The 22,426-nt window shown below is 38.5% G+C and overlaps 1 protein-coding gene across 1 annotated transcript; it reads left to right on the top strand.

The window, feature by feature from the left end:
• The first annotated feature begins 7 nt into the window (after nucleotides 1-7).
• On the top strand, nucleotides 8-21,874 carry zgc:173742 (DNA topoisomerase I, mitochondrial). The gene is made up of 20 exons (XM_057348547.1): nucleotides 8-198; nucleotides 459-570; nucleotides 1,326-1,395; nucleotides 2,895-2,947; nucleotides 3,923-4,048; nucleotides 4,319-4,406; nucleotides 5,565-5,686; nucleotides 5,768-5,883; nucleotides 7,221-7,342; nucleotides 11,184-11,306; nucleotides 11,921-12,108; nucleotides 12,369-12,513; nucleotides 13,754-13,897; nucleotides 14,990-15,175; nucleotides 17,338-17,406; nucleotides 18,865-18,979; nucleotides 20,699-20,826; nucleotides 20,902-20,996; nucleotides 21,096-21,245; nucleotides 21,339-21,874. The coding sequence occupies exons 2-20, from the start codon at nucleotides 491-493 to the stop codon at nucleotides 21,439-21,441; spliced, it is 2,223 nt and encodes a 740-aa protein (XP_057204530.1). The 5' UTR covers nucleotides 8-198; nucleotides 459-490; the 3' UTR covers nucleotides 21,442-21,874.
• The last annotated feature ends 552 nt before the right edge of the window (nucleotides 21,875-22,426 follow it).

The raw sequence follows: 22,426 nt of genomic DNA, 5'->3' as shown, positions 1-22,426 counted from the left end.
GAGAAGAAGTTAAAGCAGAAAAATATAGCGTTCAGGAAATTTCGGAGTCACGTCCCATTTAAATACTCGTTTTATGTGACTTTTTATTGAACACTCTATTAGTGAACCTCACAAATAAATTAGATCCTTAAAAAAATTATTTTAACGTCATTCGGAGTAACGTAATCGCTCATAACACGTTATCTGGGGGTTCAAAGAGTAAGTAATAAACACACAAAAACCTGCTTAATTTTGTAAAAAAAATTAAATGGTAGTTGTTTTCTAGTTCCCAGCGATCACTATACTTGGTTTCACGAGCTACATTTGCATGTTTAAAACCACGTGGTTTAAGTTGCAACATGCTTAGCATATTTATTTTAGTGATTTTGATTACGTTTGCTAATCTATCTAACGATAGTTACATAGACAACCTGTTTTTCGTGCTGTTGTAAATGACATTGTGAAACTGCATTGTTCAGATCCTGTTGCATTGCTTGACGAGATTTCAGAGATGGCAGACGACTCCAGCTCTCCAAAAGCCACGGAAATAAAGCTGAGTGATGATCCCTTCGCGAATGGAGATGCACTTGTGTGAGTACAGCTCTTAGTGAAATTGCAACACAACCCAGAGCTCGTAGAGAGGAGCGTTTTATACATCATACACAAATGTTTCATTACATAAACACTTCCAAATAAGAGAAGCCCGATCTTGACTTACACCCTAATTGTGCTGTTGCTGGCACACATTGCATTCAAATGAATTGTGTATGTGAGCGTACACGTGAACTAAATATTTGTTATTCATCTGAGAACAAGCACCATTTAATAGCAACACAAACAACAGCTGCACAATATTATACACTGCGCTGCACTTTGCAGCAGGAAACGCCTTTCGTGTTGCTGCGAAAGATGGAGACAAATTGAGCCAACAAATGATGCGCACCAGAAATCGTAAATCTAACGAAGTGTGAAGTGAGCGCGAGAGAGCTGGCATTCATTATTCAGAGAGTCGTACTCCATCTTCTTTATGAATAAATTATTTTACTTTGATATCTAATGCATTATATCGGCGCTATAATGCCGGGACATCCATCCGTTTCTGGCATTTGTAATTAATCTAATGAAAGACACCTGTAACTGATGCTGACAGCAGCCTGTTGTGAGGAGGCCTGCTGGCACGCTGTCACACAGTCCAGTGAAGGGAGACGTCTGTTTGGGAAGAGATAATGCAGATTAAGAACTCTTGAGAACTAATGGCCTTTCTCTTGGTGATCTCCTCTCTCATGTATTCCCACCCGTCCTTTCTTTTCATTCCATGTTCTCGTCATCTTCTCTGTGTTCTGCAGCTTGAAGCCCAAGAAAAAGAAAGCAAAGGAGAAGTCCCTGCAGTATGGGAAGGCGAAAACGCACAAAAAGGTAGTTTTTCAATGTCACCGTTCATTTTCCTTTCGTCGTGCCCCTGGGATTCTCACTTCAAGTCTGTCTTAATTAAGAGGCGCTGTTAGCTTTGGTGCGAAGGGATATTTATGCAGACGTATCATTCAGAGCTTTCAGCCCATTGAAATAGGTTACAGACAGAGACCCAGATATAACAAGAAAAGACTGTAACACTGAGCATAATCTTAAACCGTTTAGTCAGCGGCCAATTTGCATGCAAATTTGCCACGTCCATGCAAAGTTCTACTTTACTTGGGTTCAGTTTAGGTGTAACCTCGATACCATTGAAACCATCTAAACAATTATTCAGTAGCGGTGAGTTGCATAACCACGGGGGTGTTGATCCTTCTCTGACAGAGCCTAAAATCATCAGAGTATTAAAATACCGGCTCCTCTTTGCCATCAACATTGTAAGGATTGTGCTGGTTGTCAAATCCTTCTTTAAACAGTGTAATCTAAATTATTCAGGACTGTACGATTTTCCTTATTAGGACTCATTATGTGTAAAATCGACTCGTTGTACTTTACGATTATGAAGAAGTCTGTTCTTTAATGCAAAACACTTTTGCCACGCGGATATTTTTGTAGTGGAATATTCTTCTTGACAATTCTTCTTCCGGGCTCTGGCTTGGCCTCATGTGATGAAGACGGCTTTCTCTGATAACAGGTTGTGAGCCATTGATGAGATTGGGCTTCCTTGTAGTGCTTTAAACCCACAAATACCCATACTTTCCACTTTTACATTAGCATTATGCAGCTTGAGTTTTATCTCTTTGATTTTCCATATACTATTTTATCACCTGGTGCCTTCGTTCAGTGTTTTTCTATCTGCTCAGGTAAAAGATGAAATGAATGTACTGGTCAAGTCAAGCTTGTAGTACTCCGAATCAGTTTGCTCTGACAAAAAAAAATTGATCTAAGGGTTTGACCGATGTCAGCTGGGCTAACTAATCGTTTTTTTGCCCATTTTGAAAGATTTAGTAGTTCCCCATAAAAGAAACAATGGTTTCGCAGACAGGGATTAGATTAAGCCATGAGTTTAGGCCCTAGTTAAATTTAAGCGTTTAAGTAGTTTTTACAAACATGCCTTACAAAAAAACATTGCTCGTGTGCATTTTGAGACAAAACGGTGACACTGTTGTATTTTAAGGTTATGTCAGTGCAAGCTGTTTTCAGTTTAAATGGCTCTAATATTTATATTAGAAACTACCACTATGTGTTTGGATAAAGTTGTGTATAAGCAGGGCACTTAAAGTTTTTGTTTGTTTCATTTGCCGTGGTATTACAGTATGTGAATATAAGGATTATATCTGCCCTAGGCCACCCTGCTTTTTAGATAATGGTATTGGTTAAAGCAATTAAAAAATCTATATTACTGCTTGAGTTATTGCTAAAACAGTGACCACCCAAGAGATCAAACCAACCGTGTCACTAAATGTATTTGCCAGAAGAAAAGTTCAGGTTTGTTTATCTTTCAGATGAAAACGAGTAAAAAGGAGAGCATGGACTTTGAAGACAGCGGTGACAGAAGGTACATTGAGACTGCCGTCCCATGCGATGGTATTTTTAGTAGCAACTTCTGCACACGCAATATCCAGATCCAGGCTTTGATTTAGAGAAATGACCTCAGTGCCAGCAGCTGCACTTGGAAATGAGTTTTAATCCATTTACGATTCAAATATGCAATCACAGGGTTTTTTCTTGCCTTTGGAGTTGATGAAAATTAATTCTGATTATTTGGACGTGCACGATTCTGGACAATATCCATTCCGATTTTCTCGCCGCGTTGGCTGTCTTTCAGGAAATTAATTTATTTATTGGAAAGAAAGCTGTGGCGTGTCAGTAAAGTAATAAGTGAAAAGCTCTCGTAACAGCCGAGATGCATGAGGATGCTGGGGTGGGGGGGTATAGATTGGAGCCTGAGGCTCTGGCCATTAATCTGCAAAAGCAAACATTTAACATAAAAAAATGATGGAAGCACGCTCATCTGATTTTCCATCTGTCTTCTCCAAGCTGCTTTGCAAAAGTTGGACCATCTCGTTGACTAAGGTTCCGCGTCTGTCTGGCGATAGAAACGGCACGTCTCTAATCAAAGACTGTGACAATCAGACGCTTTGTAAATCAGGTCCTGTGATTGCTAGAGGGAAGCTGATTTACGTGACACAGGTCATGCTTAAAACCGCTAAAGGTGCCCGAGTGCTGTTCTTATCACTTAATCTCTCTGAAAGTTCGGCGCTGCATTGCATCGTTTGTTATGGTAATTGTAATTAATTGATTTGGTCTGCTCACCTCCCACCGTATCTGAATCATGCTTTATGAAAATGAAAATGGAAAATCTCTCCGCAATTATCCTTGTGTGTAATTACTGTAATTATATAATTATCATCAGCAGCCATTAAGCAAGATTGTGTAATCACAGTAATTTAGTCATTGGTCAATGAATGTTTGTCCTTTTAGTGTTTTTTTAGGCTTTCAAATGTGTTTTTTGGCTTTTTGTCTCTGTAAGGCTCCAGCTGGATGTGAAGGAAGAGCTAAAGGAAGATCCAGATTTTGTAGTGCATGGGAAAGGCAAAAAAAGGAAGAGAAAGACAGATCACACGGACGGACCTTCATCCACTTCAGAAGCTCCTTTGTAAGTGTTTGGCAGTTGTGTGTGGAACGAGTAATGTTGAAACAAGCCTCCTGCATGTTTTTTCCTAGTATATTTTTAATATATATTTCAATATATAACGTATTTAAAGTATTTTGTTCGTGTCTTTCTAACACTGTATGTTTGTAGATGCAAAATGTAAATGCAGAGACTTCATTGATTTAGACTTGAGTTCTTCATTTATGTGCGGTGTTGGAAACGGGAGGTGAAAATGAAACTCTTGCATTTACTGTCTACTTTTGTTTATGAAAGGCTGAAAAAAAAGAAGAAAGTTGTGAAAGATGAGGGCCAGATGAACTTGGCAACAGAGAAGAAGAAAAAGAAGGAAGCAAAAGACAAGGTGGGTTTTACGTGGAATGCATTAACTTTTTTTGACTACATAGAAAATATTGGGTGACAGAGGACGGAAATATCAATCATTTTAAGATAAAAGATTAAAGAGGATTTCTTGTTTAAAAAAGCAAAAGCTAAATTTTTTGCTTTTATATTAACGTCTTCAGCAGATTATTTCGTTTTGTAAAAGTTTTTGAAACTTTAAATGTGACGCTCAGGCAGTGAATAAGTATGTTTGCACTTGCCGTGTTTTTTTCTCTCATTTACTGTATGAATCGTACAAATGTCATTTGTCTTTAACTATTCAACTAAACTGGCATGTGCAGGTCAACATCAACTTTGCCTTCACAATTACCCTTCAATGTGATGGATTTAAAAGACCATGCCAGGAAAGAGATTGCATGTGCTGAAAGCCATCATTTTGTTCAACAATTTACTCTCCCGTCTTGATAGTAATTTTACTGCTGCAGAGAGCAGTTTTTGGAAACATCTTCTCATGCAGAGCTAGAAATCTTATTCTCAGGGGAGACGGCTTTTGTTTCTAGCGTACTGTGAAAAGGTGATGTCTACGCTGCCCTTCAGGACTTCTTTTTGGTCGGGTGTTGCCTATTTTTCCCACTGCAGATTTGACTACTGTGAGGTGCAATTTTTCCAAGTAATTTTATCTATGCAAAAATTCATGTTTTGTCACCACCGTCCAAACCAGAACAGCTGTTAATGAAAAGCGAAATTACATCAGTCACTATTTTAACAGAACGCCATAGATATGAAACTTTAAATATACTGTTTATCACACATCCTGTTTTGACAGTTTCACAATGTTACGTGTTCACCTGAGAATCTTATTTCTACCTTCGCAAACATTGATTTGGGGTGTAATGTTTCTTCTGCTAGGTGCTCTGCAGGTGATTTGTTTAATTAGTGTTGTACCAGCATTTAAGTCTTGGAAGTTTTTGAATTACGTAAGAAGTTACATAGCTAAAAAGATATTTTATTTGGAAATAAGCACATTTTTACATATTCATCAAAGGTAAAAGAACATTACATTTCAATATTGGAACTATTGCTGGTTCTTTTTATGCAGTCATCTTAAACTGACCACCGATTTGCAGTTCAAACAGCTACAAACCCATTTTAACAAGTTTATGGCCTCTTTTTTTCAAAGGTAAAAAAAGAAGAGGGAGATCGTCCTGTGTCTGTAAAGAAGAAAAGCAAGGAAGAGATCGAGGCAGCCAGGGCCCTGAAGTTAAAGAAGAAAGAAGAGGAGGAGAAACAGAGATGGAGATGGTGGGTTTTGCGAAAACCTCTTTTTGCGAGTTTGGAAGCTAAACACTTATTTATTTTCACCACTTTTTGACACTCTGAAAGGTGGGAGGAAGAGAAGTATGAGCATGGGATTAAATGGAAGTTTCTGGAACACAAAGGGCCATATTTCCCACCCGAGTATCAACCTCTTCCAGATGATGTGAAGTTTTATTATAATGGTAAGTGTCAAGAGCACACAAACAAAAAAACATTGTCTCACCATTAGAGACGGTTTGTAATGGTCGACCAGACCAACAAACATTAGTTGGATCAAGACTTGATGCATATTTTATAATGATCTTTATTTTAATATTTTGGTATACTGATCAAAAGTCTCTTCACATCCTGATAGGAATCAATGAGTAAAGTTCTCTCAATATTTATACATAAAACATTTGTCCAATCATTGCATTTGGTCTGGATGTCCAGGATTGCAATTGTGTGTTTCGTAAAAGGTATGGCTTTGAACACTAAAGGGAGGGAGTTCTTTTTCAATGCTTTTTTATAAGGAAAAGTACATCAGTAAAATAATTTCACAGAAAAATATAATTTGCAACGTGACCAATTGAGAGAGCTTCTGGTCCGAGAACAAGGCCAGTCACTGAGTTCAGGGGTTAACACTGTTCCTCTTAATTTTCCTATTCTGGCACACAGCCCAGCTCGAGCCCGGCTTCTCCCTTTCTGTCAGCTAGTGTAGAGAGCACAGGTGTCTTTGAACTCGTAGCTTTAAGGTCAGAGTCCTCCATTAATATACATTCAGTCATGTGTAGTAGAGAGGCGTTTCCGAAATTCAAACATGTTTTTGAAGACCCAGGCCATTCATCTTTTTACAATAACCCAGGGGGAATATTTGGTTTTGAGACCCTCTGAACGTTAAGCTACAAATGCAGTTTTGATTATATCTGCTCGAGGTCATGACTCTCCGTGGTGCATTTAAAACCTTATATCGCGGGGTGGACAGGGGAAACGTGATGACTTGCCTTAACGTGGTTACAAAGCCAAAAACATTTGCCGTTCTGTGGTAAGTCTGTAGAAACAGGATGCTATTTACTGTATCTCTGCACTTTGCTGAATTGTCTTTGCAAATATACACATTGTTTCAATTATTTTCTACTTTACTGTACTGTTTGCTGAGGACTACAAACACTAGGCTAAACACTAAGCATCACTATTTCTTTTGTTCGTATTTAGAGATTTAGAGAGTACAAAAGTATTAAACATGTAACTTAAACTGCACCCGTGTGCTTTGTAGATATTGAGCCAGTTTGTGATGCTTCAAATCATACAGCTTATTGAGAAGAGATGTTTTTTTTTTTGCTCTTTCTGTGATTGAAAAATAGACAAAAATAATCTCTTCCCACTTGTGTGTGTGTTTACGAGGGAGCCTAGTCAAATGCGATGTTCAAATTGGTACTTTAAACAGATTCCTAGGTTTAAGCCACAAAATTGACAAATTATTTTTGTTTGGTTTTTCACACAGTTGTGCCTTAATAAGTAAACGTGAATGTCGTTTCAGGAAAAGCAGTGAAGCTCAACCCGCCGGCAGAGGAAGGGGCTCTTTTCTTCGCTCAGATGCTGGATCACGAATACACAACGAAAGAGGTCTTCCGCAATAACTTCTTCAGGGACTGGAGGAAGGTAAACTGCTCATTCACTTGTAAGCCCGGCTCTATTCTTGACCAGCTCTCTGTAGTCTACATGAAGAAAAACATGACCCATTTCAATTCCAACCGTGTTTACTACCTTTGTGAAGACCAGGGCAGTTTATTGGATGCCCGGGACTTGATCTTACCTCTTTGGTACTTCACTGCAAGCAATGAAATCTTTGACCAGCTCACAACAAGCACGAAAAAGCGGTTTCTGCTGCCTAAAACATTAAATATCATCTGATTTGTTGATATTGTGTCACGTCCCACATTTAAAAAATTGGGACCGAGTGATTGTTATCGCTAGAACGCTTGTTTAGGGCACGGAGTCATGTTTTTATGCAACACAATTATTTTCTCCATTAAACTTGACGTATTTGTCTTGGTTGAAGTATTAATGTTAATTGAAAAAATCTCATTTTAAAAGAACGTTGCTCTCCGCTGTAAACCTATTAAAAATGCATTGTTCTACCTCAGACTAATGTATAGACAAAAGTTTTACGGTCACACGTTTATGGTCCCTCTAGGAGGGGCGGGTGTCAGGTTGTAAGTATGAGATGGTTATGAAGGGATGGCTCTGCTTACAGCATCCCAGCAGGCCTCGGGGCGTATCATGCAGAATTAATTTCGTGCTGCTTAGTGCTCAATGCTCTTGAAAATACGATTTGTGTAAAGGCATTGATATGCTAATCCAGACAACTCGCTTCCCGCATATGAACAAATCCAATTTAACTATTTTATTATAACACGGAAGCCCCTGCTCGCTTCACTGAGCACAGTCTCCGCCCCGTGCCCAGCTGTCAATCACGACATCGAGCGAGAGAGGAACTCGAGTGACGATGAGACACCAGCTCTATAATTATAGGACTTAGAGGAAGTGTTTGTTTCGGCGTGTTTGCTCTGTGCTTTCTTATGGGTCGTCTGAAATGCAGCGCATGTGGCAAAGTATGCACCTCGTGCCCACGACCCATTTAATATTTACTAATGGAGACTAATCTGTCGAATGCCACCGAGATTTCGCCATATAATGAATTCCGCGCGTTTCAATATATGGCTTCCCGTGCTTGCGGCCACATTCGTTGACTGTAGTACACCAATTAGGAATAGAGGCCAAGGGAAAGTTTTTACTCTGGTTTACAGTGAGGGAAGAAATGTGTTTAAGTAGTTCTTGGTGTTGGGTAATTATCACACATTGTGAGGCCAGACAGAATTGGGCACAGTTTACTAATAAGACGTTATCAGAAGGTAGCTTAGGAAAAGTGTAGAAATGATCGTTAATCATTTTCTCCTGGTGATGATTCAGCCATAAGTCGCGAGTTGGAAACATCATTAGTGGTGTTATTGTTCTTTAAAACATCTAACCTTAGGCATTAAGCGTAAATGCATTACCCGTACCACACCGTTTGTGCTACAGAAGAACAGCTTCCAATCATGCAGCTTGTTGCGAAGGGGTGTGCTATTACTTTTCTAAGTGGACTGACTTGTGATTTCCACCTGACGGATGAAGAATCACAGATTTACTTTAAGGCCTGGGTGATTCTAATGAAAATTTTGGTTTCCAAGATGTCAAACATGATTTAAAAAAATATGTGCATCAACGGCATGCCTTTTTAAGCATTAAAACGGGGTCTGACATGTTTAAAAATGTTACTTAAAAACATTTCACACTTTCTTTAACAAACTTTTCAAAATAAGAGCCTAAAAATTCCATAGTGTTGTTAATATTGTCGTGTAAACACTACGACGAGAGAATATTAAACTTTTTAGGCATGGGCCGAATACCAGTTCCAAGGTATACCGAGGTTTGAAAGAGTCAAGGTTTCAAAACCACTGAAATTTGCTGCGATACCGTTTCAAAGGTATGAGCTGTGTTTATACAAAAATACATAATGAAGTCATGTAATGCAATGTTTGATGTTTAGGCCTAAATATGGGCTGTGACAAAAATACATTTTTGAAAGAGTATTATAATTTTAAGGCTGTTGGTTAAAAATAAAATGTATTTGTATCCAGTTGAAAAGTTGTTATTTGTATACGCAGACATTTGAAAATAACACATTTTAGTTTTGTAATCGCAATACTGAGAAACCGTGTCACTTTTGCTAAAGGTTATCACACCGTCAAAATCTCATACCGGGCCATGCCTACTACAGAGTAGTTTAAACAGTCCTTTAAGAATGTTAGAAGATGAGAATGTTTTTCTCGTTTCTTCATTTTTATTATACATGAATATTCGTCAGTGTTTTGCTTTTTTTGTTATTTAAGAACATCTAGTTGAACATCGAATTATTTTTGCAGAATCATTTAATTTTACTTTCTTTAAATTACAGCAAATAATGCACTCATAGCCATGTTACAGTAATGAGATTTTCAGCAAAAAATGAAATCGAACACAAAAACAGTTCATTCCGATGTTGAAATGATTCTTTTATTGATCATTTATGATCAATTATCTTCATTATGATAATTTTTTGTTACTAAATGTTTTATATTTTAAATCTACTGTCATGATATTTCAATGATTTTGTGAGTGACCCATCAAGGAACCAAATTATCATAGAAGCTAGACTTGGATCAGTAGATAACCACATAGCAACAACTAAAAGCACCTTAGCAACCACATACTGTAGCAATGCGCTTGAAACCACCAAAAATACCCTAATGTTTAACTGGCTTTCCATTTGATGCAACTAGCACTGTAGAAATTGCACACTTTACCTTTAAATATGTTTTTCTCAGAATGCCAGTTTTTCTCTAAGTGGCTTTTGTAAATTAGATGTATTCAACAGTACAGATTCATGAAGCATACTGCGCTCATTTCTGGTGTAATTGATTCGTTACTTTGTGGTCTGAGCAGAAACAAAAATTCTTATACCTTTAAAATATATTGAATCCTCTCTCGGTTCTGCTGTCATTTTGCTCTTTCTCTCTCCTCTGCGCTGGGCTCCGCTCCCTGGCTAATTACCCAGGGGTGCCATTTGTGTAAAGTGTGTATGTGTGTGTGACAGCATAGGGAAAATGGAGGGGGGGACAGGTCAGTTGAAATTGCTTGTGTGAGGTCCCATGGTGCCGCTCCTCTTCACCAGCCCCAGGAGAGATTAGAGTGAATCAGTGTTAGTGTGACATTTAGCACCGCAAAAACTATAAGTCACGCACAGACAGAGGAGAAACGGCGTACGGCAGTCGTGACCTCTCCGTCCGAAACTTGCTTTACTTTTGGTCTGTCTTATCTTTATTCTGTACCCTGAGGAAGGCGGTTATCATTACAGGTGAAGAGGTCTTTGTGTCTTGGGTCATTTTATTATCTTGAGTGTCTTTTAAAGTACGCTGTAGTTATATCTTTTGCTCTTGTCTACGATATCCCATAGAAATGTCAGTGTGAAGGGTTGTCTTACTTTTTTGTGGTGATTATGTACTGTGGGAAATAAAAAACAGAAACGGCACATTAGAGGTTAACTTTGAAGTCACAGTTATGAATGCAGCACCAGGGTGGAATCACGTTCGGTTGATATGGTGTCGATTGTAAATTATTTTTGACAGTAATGTTAAAATGCATTTTTAAAGCAACACAAGACAACTAACACAAATACAAAACGGTCAATAAAGGCATTATGAAATAGCGGTTGACGCAGGCATGGCGTTCATAGTTATTTAAAAAAACTTCCAGGTAATGCATGTGTTCAAGAGCATTCTCAAAAATAAAAACTTGAATAAAAAATAAAAACTTGCATTTGGAGAAATTCTCGTTTTCCATGTAAAAATGTTGAAGAATGTTGCAATATAACAGGAGTTACGTATAAGTTTACATCTTCTACGTATGTTCCTATCTGCAGGAGATGACTCTGGAGGAGAAACAACTGATCACAGATCTGAACAAGTGTGATTTTGGAGAACTTCTTGTCATGCACAAACAGAGGGTGGAAGCTAGGAAAAACATGAGCAAAGAGGAGAAGCAGGTGAGTAGTCTTCCCTAACATCTCAATGTTTGGAGCATTCCAATATGGGAATATTCTCGATATTCTCGGTCCAGTGTGTCATTTTTTTGTGTGTAAAATATATGAACAGAAATTCAATATAATATACATAACTATGTCTTCAGGGGTGTATAAAGAGCTTACATAATGAAGCGTTATGTTTTTATTTCTATTAAAACTATTTCTAACTGAATGCAGGCAGGTCCCCTGGCATGGAATTCGCCATGTTGTTTCTACAGTAGCGCTAAACGGACAAACTGCTCTACAGAGCGCATTTCATAAATTCGGTATCTGCTTCATCAAAGAAGCCAAAACGTGACAGCATATTTGTTCTGTGTCAGCCTCCATAGTGCTTCGAAAGGGAGGGGTTGAGTGAGCCTTTGGTTGCACTTCGCAACCTCACCACTAGATGCCGCTAAATTTCATACACTGGAACTCTCGCTTGCCAAAAAAATTGGGGTACCACTGTACAAAACGAACAAAAGCTTTCCCCAATGGATGGCCCAAACACTTCCATTTAGCTTTTGTGAATGTGCTGCCTTGTTTTTTTTATTTCATCACACCAACATTTTTTTAAATTGTTGAATGTTCTCCAGGTTATAAAAGAAGCAAATCAAAAGATTGTTGAGGAATACGGGTTCTGTGTGTTGGACCACCATCGCGAGCGCATTGGGAACTTTAAGATAGAACCTCCAGCGCTGTTTCGAGGCAGAGGAGATCACCCCAAACAGGGAATGCTGAAAAAGAGGATTCAGCCTGAAGACGTCATCATCAACTGCAGCAAGTGAGACTTCATAACAGTCCACGTCAGCAGTTATTTCACGCTGGCGTTTACATTCTGTAGGGGTTTTAAAAATGAATGAATACAGGGCCTTCAGAAGCACATCGCAGATGTATTCATTAGATATTTTATGTATAAGTGGACAAGAGGTATTTTTGCTTAAGAGGTATGAAAAACATACACTGTATAAGAAATGACAGATTACAAAACCCTGATTATAGCAATTTTCAAAGGTTTTCTGAGGGAATTAATTTTCCCCTCAGGGACTCTCATATCCCAGAACCCCCAGCTGGTCACCGCTGGAAAGAAGTTCGTCATGACAACACCGTAACATGGCTAGCCAGCTGGACAGAGAACGTACAAGGCTCCTGTAAATATGTGATGCTCAACGCCAACTCCAAACTTAAGGTAGATATTTTTTACACACAAAAAAATAAAGAGCTTCTCTCCCTGTTTTTAAACCATCTTCACGTGCTCATCACTCCACGATCGCCCATGTCACCTTGTTAATAATAATTGTGATTTGATGTCTCGTTTTAGCGCTCTGCCCAGACCAGTCAAACAGCCATCGCATATTCTCGCGTTCTGCCAAATCACGCTCACTTAGGTTCAGCTCAGCACCTCATCTTCGCCCCGTTCCGCTCACTTCTTATCGCTAATTAAATTAGAAAGCAGGAGCAAAGCAATCCTTTTCGTCATTACCGAGTGATGGACACATCTCAAGAAGCCGAGTCATACTTGAAGGTGAGCAGATTGAGAAAACCGTTTCCCAGGTGCCTCCAGCCAAGCTTTTCAGTCCATTCATCCGTCTGCTTCCTGTCAGCCCTTTTATGAGCTGTATTAGGAAAGGTTAAGTTATTCTGCGCTGTTTGTGACTATGCTGTTGCCATGGTAACGCAAGGTATAGCGAGCACTTTGTGTTTTTGACCAATTAATGTGCTGGTGGCTGGAATCAGACGAAGCTGACCTCCCTGGCGTAATGTGCCGAAATGGGTTTTTAGGAGACGTAGTTTCATGCAAAGGTCACGTTCGTGTTGGTTTTCTTTGTGTGTTTAATGCATTTGATATGTTTTGATATTAGTTTGTTTTTCACCACGAGTTTCTTTTTCTTTTCCATGCATTTTCCATGAAATTGAGGTCTTGTCCCTGTCTGTTAACTTCTTTGAGGTCACCTACTACTTTCGAGTGAAAAACGTAGTCAGTTTGAATACCAATGACTTGTGTGGATACAAGAGCGCGTGCTATATTTACCAAAAGAATAAGCTATACGAATGGTAAATAATTTAAAATATAGGTAAGCTCAATGCACAAGTATTTGGGCACCTTCCAGTAAAATAAAGTAATAAGAATGAGGCGATACTTCACACCAAAAAAGCTCAATGTGAGGTAGGTTAAGCTAAATTCCTAGTAACTTGCACTGCGCTCTTGTATTTCCTTGGTAATAGTGGTGCGTTAATCTTCAAAACATATTCCTTATACACAGTGATTCGCACTCAGAAAGAAGTATTATATTAATTACTTTTATTCCATGATGGGAGGCAAGATAACACAAATGTTTTGGCTAATGCCTTCTTGAGGTAGGTTAAGATGTCACACGTCAGATCTTTTTGGATGTTGTGTGATGTGTCGCTTTGTTCGTCTTATTTAGGGTGAGAAGGATTGGGAAAAGTATGAGGTGGCTCGAAGACTGAAGTCGTGCGTGGATGCCATCCGTGCTCAGTACCTTGAAGACCTCAAGTCCAAACAGATGGGTACACGCCAGAGAGCCGTAGCCCTCTACTTCATTGACAAGGTCAGACCACACAACCTGCACAGACATCATTTTGTGCACTTCTGCTACATTAAAAGGCTTTCAACTAGGGCAGGGACGATATTTTGTGCAATTCTTATGCTCAGTTTCTCAATGAATTACGGTTAAATGCCGCCACATCCGAAAAACAGAGGGCGCTCTCGTGCAGAATCTCCAAATCCGGGTAAGAGAAGTATGAATTACACGCGTAGTTCCAGGAAATGCCAATGGGCATATTCTATCTTTGTTCTTTAAACCTTTTCGGGTATTTTCATGATAATAAAGTATATTTATAATGATGATGTTTGACAAGTGTTGCTTTTTCAAACGCACTGTATAAATGACTCGTATGCTTAATCTCGTAGTGATTTCTGTACTTCCTACTGATCAAAGAGCCGTAGTTCACGAAAGAGCTGTGCATAAAACACATAATCGAAGCCTTGCGATTTCAGAATCACCCTAGACATGAATCACAATGTATATCGTTCCAGCCCTACTTTCAACCATGATGTTGTCTTTATTTTGGGAACCAATAATTTCAATTACAATGAATAGATTTCAGACAACTTCATGGTGCATTTCTCAGAGAGTTATTACTCGCATTCCCATCATGTAGTTCAGAATCTGTATTCTGTTTTTTTTCCCTGTGTGACACAGAAAATACACTTTTGAAGAGTCATTTGCATAGATCTTCAAACAGCGATGGTTTATACCGACTATGGGCTGTCAAACTTTAGACATGACAAAAACGCAGCCAAAAAAAGTAATCCAGAACGCTTGTGTGCTGTATTCGTAAGCCATACAAAAGCTTTAAACAGACTATAATTTAACCCGCATTTTATTGATAGTCCTCACGTCCACTGTAGCAGGTTAGATTCTTGAAAATTCTTTTGTGTTAGGGAAAAACATGTATAAGCTTTCACAGCGCTTAATACTTTTTGTGTGGCGATATTGGATGAATGGTTAAATCCAATATCAAAGGTTTTACATGTTAACTAAGTTAACCTTCTGGTGTCTGAGACAGCATCAAGTCATGTCGGAAACACGTTCACAAATGTCTTCAGTGGTGTTTCTTTGTTTGTATGACCCCTACAGCTGGCTCTGAGAGCAGGTAATGAAAAGGAAGAGGGCGAGACGGCAGACACCGTGGGTTGCTGCTCTCTGCGCGTGGAGCACATCACCTTACACGACACACTGGATGGCCAGAAGTTTGTGGTGGAGTTCGACTTCCTGGGTAAAGATTGCATCCGATACTACAACAAGGTCCCTGTGATCAAAAGGGTAAGACCGTTCGGAAGAGGAGATTGTGCTGTTTTCAGTTGCCTTAAAGGGGAAGTGTGTAATATCCGCGATTACTCAGACAAATAGATGGTGTTGTCCCAAACTGGGGCGCCTGAACAAACAGGACGCAATTCCATTCGGTGGTGCAGAAATGACCCACTTCAGCTGTAATTACCGTGTTTGCAAGATAGGAAACCACTGATACTTCGCAGCGTTATGTTTTCCCTTCACAATCTTGCCATTAATTCAGTAAAACGGTTTAATAGTTGGTAAGTTTTCTATTACATTGTTGTTTGACATAAAATGTATTAAATACGTATACATTTTTGTGTATATATATNGTGGAACGGGAGCTTCGTGCCCTGGATGTGCATCCCACAAATCTCCATCAACTGCAAGATGCTATCCTATCAATATGGGCCAACATTTCTAAAGAATGCTTTCAGCACCTTGTTGAATCAATGCCACGTAGAATTAAGGCAGTTCTGAAGGCGAAAGGGGGTCAAACACCGTATTAGTATGGTGTTCCTAATAATCCTTTAGGTGAGTGTATATATTAGGGCTGTCAAACGATTAATCGCATCCAGAATAAAAGTTTGTGTTTACATAATATATGTCTGTGTACTGTGCATATTAATTTTGTATTTATAAACACAAAAACATAAACATGCTTGTGTATATATATTTAGGAAATATTAAATGTATTTATTTATATTTACCAATAACTGAAATTCTATATCAACGTTTATTAATTGTTATATTTAATATTTTTCTTTAAAATATGCATTGATGTGTATGTTCATAAATACAAAATTAATATGCACAGTACACCGACATACAGTATGTTAGGTAAACACAAACTTTTATTCTGGATGCGATTAATCACGATTAATTGTTTGACAGCCCTAATATATAATTCATTAATTAGTGTATTAGTATAAAAAGTATATAGTCAGTTGTTTTTGGTTATTTTTATTTTTTCAGCATATTTATAATTTACATGTTTGACTCGCTGTCTAAAGCCATAGTTGCTTATGAATTTAGTCATTAACAGTTAAGTTTTAATACAGCGTACAGTTTTTTTCCTATACTGTTCAATTTAACGTCAACGAAAGCAGGTCATGGCTGTGTGGCGAGGGGGGTGGAAATGTCTGCTGGCAGATCTTGTTTGCTTGCGTAGGTTTCATAATGTAAATGAGAACATTTGAAAGAAGCCCATCAAGTGAAAATTAATTAGTTTCTGAATATCTTCGTTTATTTGGCGACAGGCAGCCTTTGCGGAAATGTCAGATATAATTGCAGGTATCGTCTAGCACCGACACACACTTCCTCCTCGCTCTGTTTTAGTCATAATGAATAACAATTAAATCCTTTGGAGGTCACATGTTGTGAGCCATCCAATCAAATACAGTTTAAGTTTCACTACTTTGTGTAAGTTCAGATTTCTTTGCTTCCTTTGAAACACACAAGATGCTTTTAGGAAGCATTGCTGGGACAAAATGCACATGTGTCAAGTGATAGTTCACCCAAAAATCTAACTTTACTCACCCTCTTGTCATTTCAAACCTGTGTGACTTTCTTCCCCAGAACACAAAAATATATACTTTGAAGAATGTTATTAACTGGCACCCATTTACTTGGGTTTTGTGTCCATAAAATAGAAGTGAATGGGTGGCAGTGCTGTTCTGTTACCAACATTCTTCAAAATAGCTTCTTTTGTGTTTCCCGGAAGAAAGTAAGTCATACAGGTATGAAATGATAAGGGTTGTTAAGAATTTTCAATTTTGGGTGAACCATCACTTTAAATATGTTAATTGTCCCATTGAGAGAATTACTGTGATTATCGAAAATATATTCAATCACTTTTGCATATTAAATTGGGAAAATCTAAAATATGAAGTCTGTCATTGCCTGGCGTGCCGTCTGTTTACTTTTTGTTCGTGCATTTGGCTCAAGGATAAATTGTTATTCAAATGAGTCTGATTTAAAAGCATCACATCTGCTACCATTAATTAGTTCCATGCATATTTTAGTTGGTTTATTTAGTAGGACTGAAACAAGACAGGACTTCTGCGAAATGTCAAATATAATTGAAAGTCTCTCTCTCTCTTTCTGCCAGCCTGTGTTCTGTGCATATGATAAACACGTGTTTTCCGTTTTAGGTTTTCAAAGACCTCAAGCTTTTCGTGGAAAAAAAGCAAGGAGGAGACGACTTCTTTGATCGACTGAATGTGAGTGTAATGTTCTGAAACTGAGGCAAAGAGTCGAAGATTTTTCATTCCGAGTCATTCGGTACTCAGGAGACTTGCGTCATAAAAGCATGTGGTAAAGGATGCTGCTGCTTTTTTCTTTTAGCCTGTTTTTCACTTTTTAGTCTTCATTTTTACAGTGGAGGTATTCTGGATCGTAGAACCTTGGAGAGAGAAAAACGGAAGGGTGGGAGGGTTTGCGTGCCCCTCTCTATGAGGTCAGGTTGGTAATGGTGGGCCGTTATGGAGGGGGAATGCTAATCTGCACTCTGGGCTTTTCCGATTGACACTGCAAAGGCCGAGTGAAGGGGTGAGTGAGGGAGGATGCGGTAGAGACTAATGTTGGCCCTCTTCCACAAAGTACTGCAAATCTTATTATATGCCACTGTGCTTAAGCTCGAGCGTGTGTGTGTGTGTGGAAGTGTGCATATGCCGTTTAGAAAATGAATGTCTTGATCTTGGCTAAAATCCTAACCATTACAGAGAAAAGATGGCTTATGATGAAATTTATGATAATTTCTATACAAACACCAAGAACAATTAAAAAGTTGTCTTCTGCTTAACTGATTCCTAAAATACAACCATATAAATACAATCAAATATAATTGAGTGTCTCTCTCTCTTTCTGCCAGCCTGCGTTCTGTGCATATGATAAAGTGCATATGATAGAAATGAAAGACATGTTTTAGTCTCTAATGAACAATTCTTTTTGGGATGAGGGATTTGTTTCAGTAATACGGTCTCTAAAAGTAAAGCTATGTTGAAACCACACACACAAACTCTCAGTTGATTCTGGGTGTTCTAACCCAAATGTCACTGTGTTCCTCTGTGACCCACTGCATGGTGAACAGACCAACATGTTCAGCATGTGCCATCAGACAACAGAGCGTGTGCCTGCCAAACATTAGCATCAGCTGACCCGCTAGGACACAGCTGTTGTCATTAACATTTAGCATCCTTAACAATATCATGCATGCTATTTAGCTTCAGTTAGGTGGCCATTTATCTATCAGCTTCTAGTGTACGTAACGCTGAGGATCACTAAGTGCAGTCATTGTTTCCACATATTCAGAACTTTTAGTTAATTTAGTTAACAGAAAAGTTAGAATGGGTTTTTGAAGGCGCCTGATGTGGGTGAATCTGAAAGCTCTTTTTTAAGACATGCATTTCTGCTGTAGATGTAGCATTAGAGGCAGATTTAATGGAAATGTTTTCTTTATGCCTGGATTATACAACCCACACTCCGCCACTCACAAATCCATTAAAGTTGGAACGCACGTCTGATGTCTTTGGGGAGAAAAGGAACTTTTGAGACTTTGTAGATGTCTCTTTCTGTTTCTGTCCATTTCTGACAATAAGTACAACAGCGCCATCTAGTGGACAGAAAGAACAGTTTTTATGGTAAAATTGTCTTAACGTTTTGTTTTTTTGTCTTCACAGACCCAATTGCTGAACAAACATCTGAGCTCTCTGATGGCGGGCCTGACTGCAAAGGTTTTTAGGACATACAACGCCTCCATAACCCTGCAGCAGCAACTCCAAAAACTGACCAACAGTGAGCATCTTTTTGTGTCTTTGTCTGATCTTTCTTTTCTTTCTTGTCTGGTCTCCCCTCTAGCACTCGATCAGTCAAGTCAACATAAAAATCATGACTACCAGCAGTGCACAGATGTTCAGTCATGCCGTCAGTCAGGATATGCATTGCAGCACTTGGTTAAGTGATGCCGATATGGATTGCTGTCAGAGATTTGTACATTTCGTGGTGCATTTTGACAACTGCGATATGGATTTTGTTAGTATGATGGTGTGTCTGCGCTGTCAGCGGGCAACGTTAAAATCAACAAAAGCTGTCGACAGCGAAAGGCTCGACGGTACTGTCCCGCACCGCCTGCTGCAGTTTCATATAATGCGAGCTATACACATGAAAAGTTTGGGTCTATTGCGAACGCTTCAGTCAACAAACGTGGCTGTGATTTGTAAAGCTTCGTGCATAAGCAGTTAGAGAGAAGATGTTCCAGCAAGAGTGCTGGTGTACTGAATATGCTGACTACTTTTACACAGCAGCCCTACATTTACATGTATGCATTTGGCAGATGCTTTTATCCAAAGCGACTTGAAGTGCATTCAAGATCTACATGTTTTTTCCAGTTCTGCATTCCCTAGGGTTCAAACCCATGTCGACCTGCACCACCAACTGATAATTAACATTTGAGTAACTATTTTATTTATTTTGCTCCACAAGCAAAGAAAAATGTGCAAAAGCAGTATTAAGCGTTGGAATGCCACGTAGTGAACCGAGACACGGGGCTTAAAGTTTGCCGGCATCGTGCCGGATCTCCGGCTTGCAGCGTTTGACTGCGGAAAAAAGATTTACTTATTTGTTTTCTTTTTAAAAAGTAGGATTTTTATTGCACTGTGCTGTGTTTGACCTTTGTAACACGGGGTTGCGTAACACCTTGCACTGTGCTGTGTTTGACCTTTTTTGTGTTTTTCAGTTTTTTTATAATTATGCCCCCACTTCTTTCGAGTCATTCTGTGATCAAAGCTGAAGAAACGTCTGTCTGAAAAGCTCAAAAACGGCATGTTACTAGTTAGTTTCAAGGGAAATATTGTTCAAATAATGTTCTATTTTGTTTGACAAATAACCCTGCGTATGTGTCTACTCTCGCAACCCCGCAAAAAAAAATTTTTTTGCTTTAACCCCTGCGAGACAAGTGCAGAACTTTTTTGTTGTAGATGTGGTGTTAAACATCAGTGATTGAGTGGTGTGTTTGCGTTAATGCGCCTGCTGTATGTTTGTGTGTGAGTCATGTGACTGCGAGTGTCATGAACACTGAGATCTGTTGCCTCTGTGTGAAATGCGTGTAATGGTTTGGTGGAGGTGTCAGATCGCCACTGAGGAACATTTGCTACAAGCCTTAATTTAATGAGCTATGTGCTCGCCTCTCGGTTGTCTTGCGCTGAGCATGTTGAGATCTTGGAATTGTAAACTTTGCCTGATGAAAACAGCTGAAATGCACATGCACATGGCCATGATAAGAATCTTGCAAAAGAATTTCACAACAGAATTAAATAAAAAATACAATTTGCCTCAGGAAAACGCCAAGAGCATTAAATTCTCCTAATTGTTATTCATTTTTATTGTAGTAATTTGCTGTACTTCCTGATAATTCCATCCAGAAAGAATGTTTCTGATAATTATATTACTATCATAGATTTCTCTCTCTTCATTTTATGTACATACATGTGTGTCTTTGTCTCATTTTTCCTACAGAGACTGATAATATGGCGGAGAAGTTGCTCTCATACAACAGAGCAAATCGTGCGGTTGCAATTCTATGTAACCATCAGCGGGCGCCGCCAAAGACCTTCGATCAGTCTATGGCAAACCTGCAGGCAAAGGTGCGATGACCAGAGATGTTCAGATAGTGAATGTAATGGATTTTAAGACTTTTCCTTCATTTCATGCTCCATTAGATTGACAGCAGGAAGGAGCAGTTGGCCCTGGCTAAGAAAGAGCTAAAACAGGCCAAGAAAGACGGCAAAGGGAGCTCAGACAACAAGCTGTTGACGTCAGTATCTCATTCCAGACCTTTACGAAGGGCCATTTATTTCTTTTCTCAGCCTTTAAAAACTTCTGATGTGAACTTGATTGCTGTTTGTGTGTTTAGTTTGGTGGAGAAGAAGAAAAAGGCTGTACAGAGGTGTGAGGAACAGCTACTGAGGATGGAGGTTCAGGCTACAGACAGAGAAGAGAATAAACAGATTGCCCTGAGCACCTCCAAGCTTAACTACTTGGACCCACGCATCAGCGTGGCCTGGTGATTTTCACATTCAGACACTAGCTTGTTTTATCTTGGAATAGAGATTTAGATTTTTTGACCGAGTTTATCTTTGTTGTCTTCCGCTCTTAGGTGTAAGAACATAGAGGTGCCACTGGATAAAATTTACAACAAAACGCTACGAGACAAGTTTGCCTGGGCAATCGACATGACTGAAAATGACTTTGTGTTCTAATAGTGGTTTGTTTCTTTTGCAGTTCACCACAACAGTTTTATCAACATCTATATTTTAAGTGAAATTGCTGACTAGATTTTATAGCAGTTTGTTGTATGGTGGTATTGTTGGCACTTTTATATTGTTTGATTTTTATGTGTTTAATCAAATTTGGATGTTTTATGAAGGTTCAATAAATGTTCATTGTATTATAGGGAGACCTCTTTTTATAGGTTTTTTTATGTAAAGGACCAGTTAAGGTGCTTTGCTTTTTGGGCGAATCTCATAAAGAAACCTCTGGGTTATATTGTAATTCACCCCAAACTTATAAAAATACTAATATTAAGATATTAACAATATTAATTGCAGATTTGGTAAGATTCACCTGCTTAACCAGCAGGTTAACAAGTATACATGTAGTCTTTTTTTAATTTTTAATTGTATGTCGGACAGTGTTGGGTTTAACTAGTTACTAAGTAATTAGTTACTGTAATTTAATTACTTCTCCCTTTGAAAAAGTAAAGTAAGGGATTACTCTTATTTTTTTCTGTAATTTAATTAGTTACTTCTGATGTAATTAAACTAAGTACTTTGTGTAATGTGTGTGTGCAATAGTGGAATTGACATCAAAATTCTTGCTTTAATGTAAAATTCTCACATTTGTAATACTTTGGTCAGTTAATAAGAGTACTTTATGTAGTTTAATATTATTTGATTGAATTAAATACGCCCTTTCATGTCTATCCTTAAATCACTCAACTAATCAAGGTTGATATAGGATATAGAAAGTAATTAGTAACTAAATACTTTTTGGAGAGTGTAATTTGTACAGTAATCTAATTACACTATTGAATATGTAATTAGTAACTAGTAATTATTTACTTTTTCAGAGTAATTTACCCAACACTGATGTCCGATTACTAGCGGGTCGTTTAATACATTTTTAGCTACAATTCAATGTATTGCCCATTGCAACAGAACTTTCATAGCCATACAATACTTTCGT

The sequence above is a fragment of the Triplophysa rosa genome, linkage group LG12, assembly GCF_024868665.1.
Source record: "Triplophysa rosa linkage group LG12, Trosa_1v2, whole genome shotgun sequence".
NCBI lineage: Eukaryota > Metazoa > Chordata > Actinopteri > Cypriniformes > Nemacheilidae > Triplophysa > Triplophysa rosa.
Note: the sequence above shows the minus strand (reverse complement) of the source record. Positions and strands in the feature narration are given on the sequence as shown.

Bases quoted from the DNA above. Each gene is read 5' to 3' on its own strand.
- zgc:173742 (XM_057348547.1), top strand. From the start codon at position 491: ATGGCAGACGACTCCAGCTCTCCAAAAGCCACGGAAATAAAGCTGAGT. The intron at 13,898-14,989 runs GTCAGACCACAC...TGACCCCTACAG, and splicing joins CCCTCTACTTCATTGACAAG to CTGGCTCTGAGAGCAGGTAA. The intron at 21,246-21,338 runs GTGATTTTCACA...TTCCGCTCTTAG, and splicing joins CCACGCATCAGCGTGGCCTG to GTGTAAGAACATAGAGGTGC.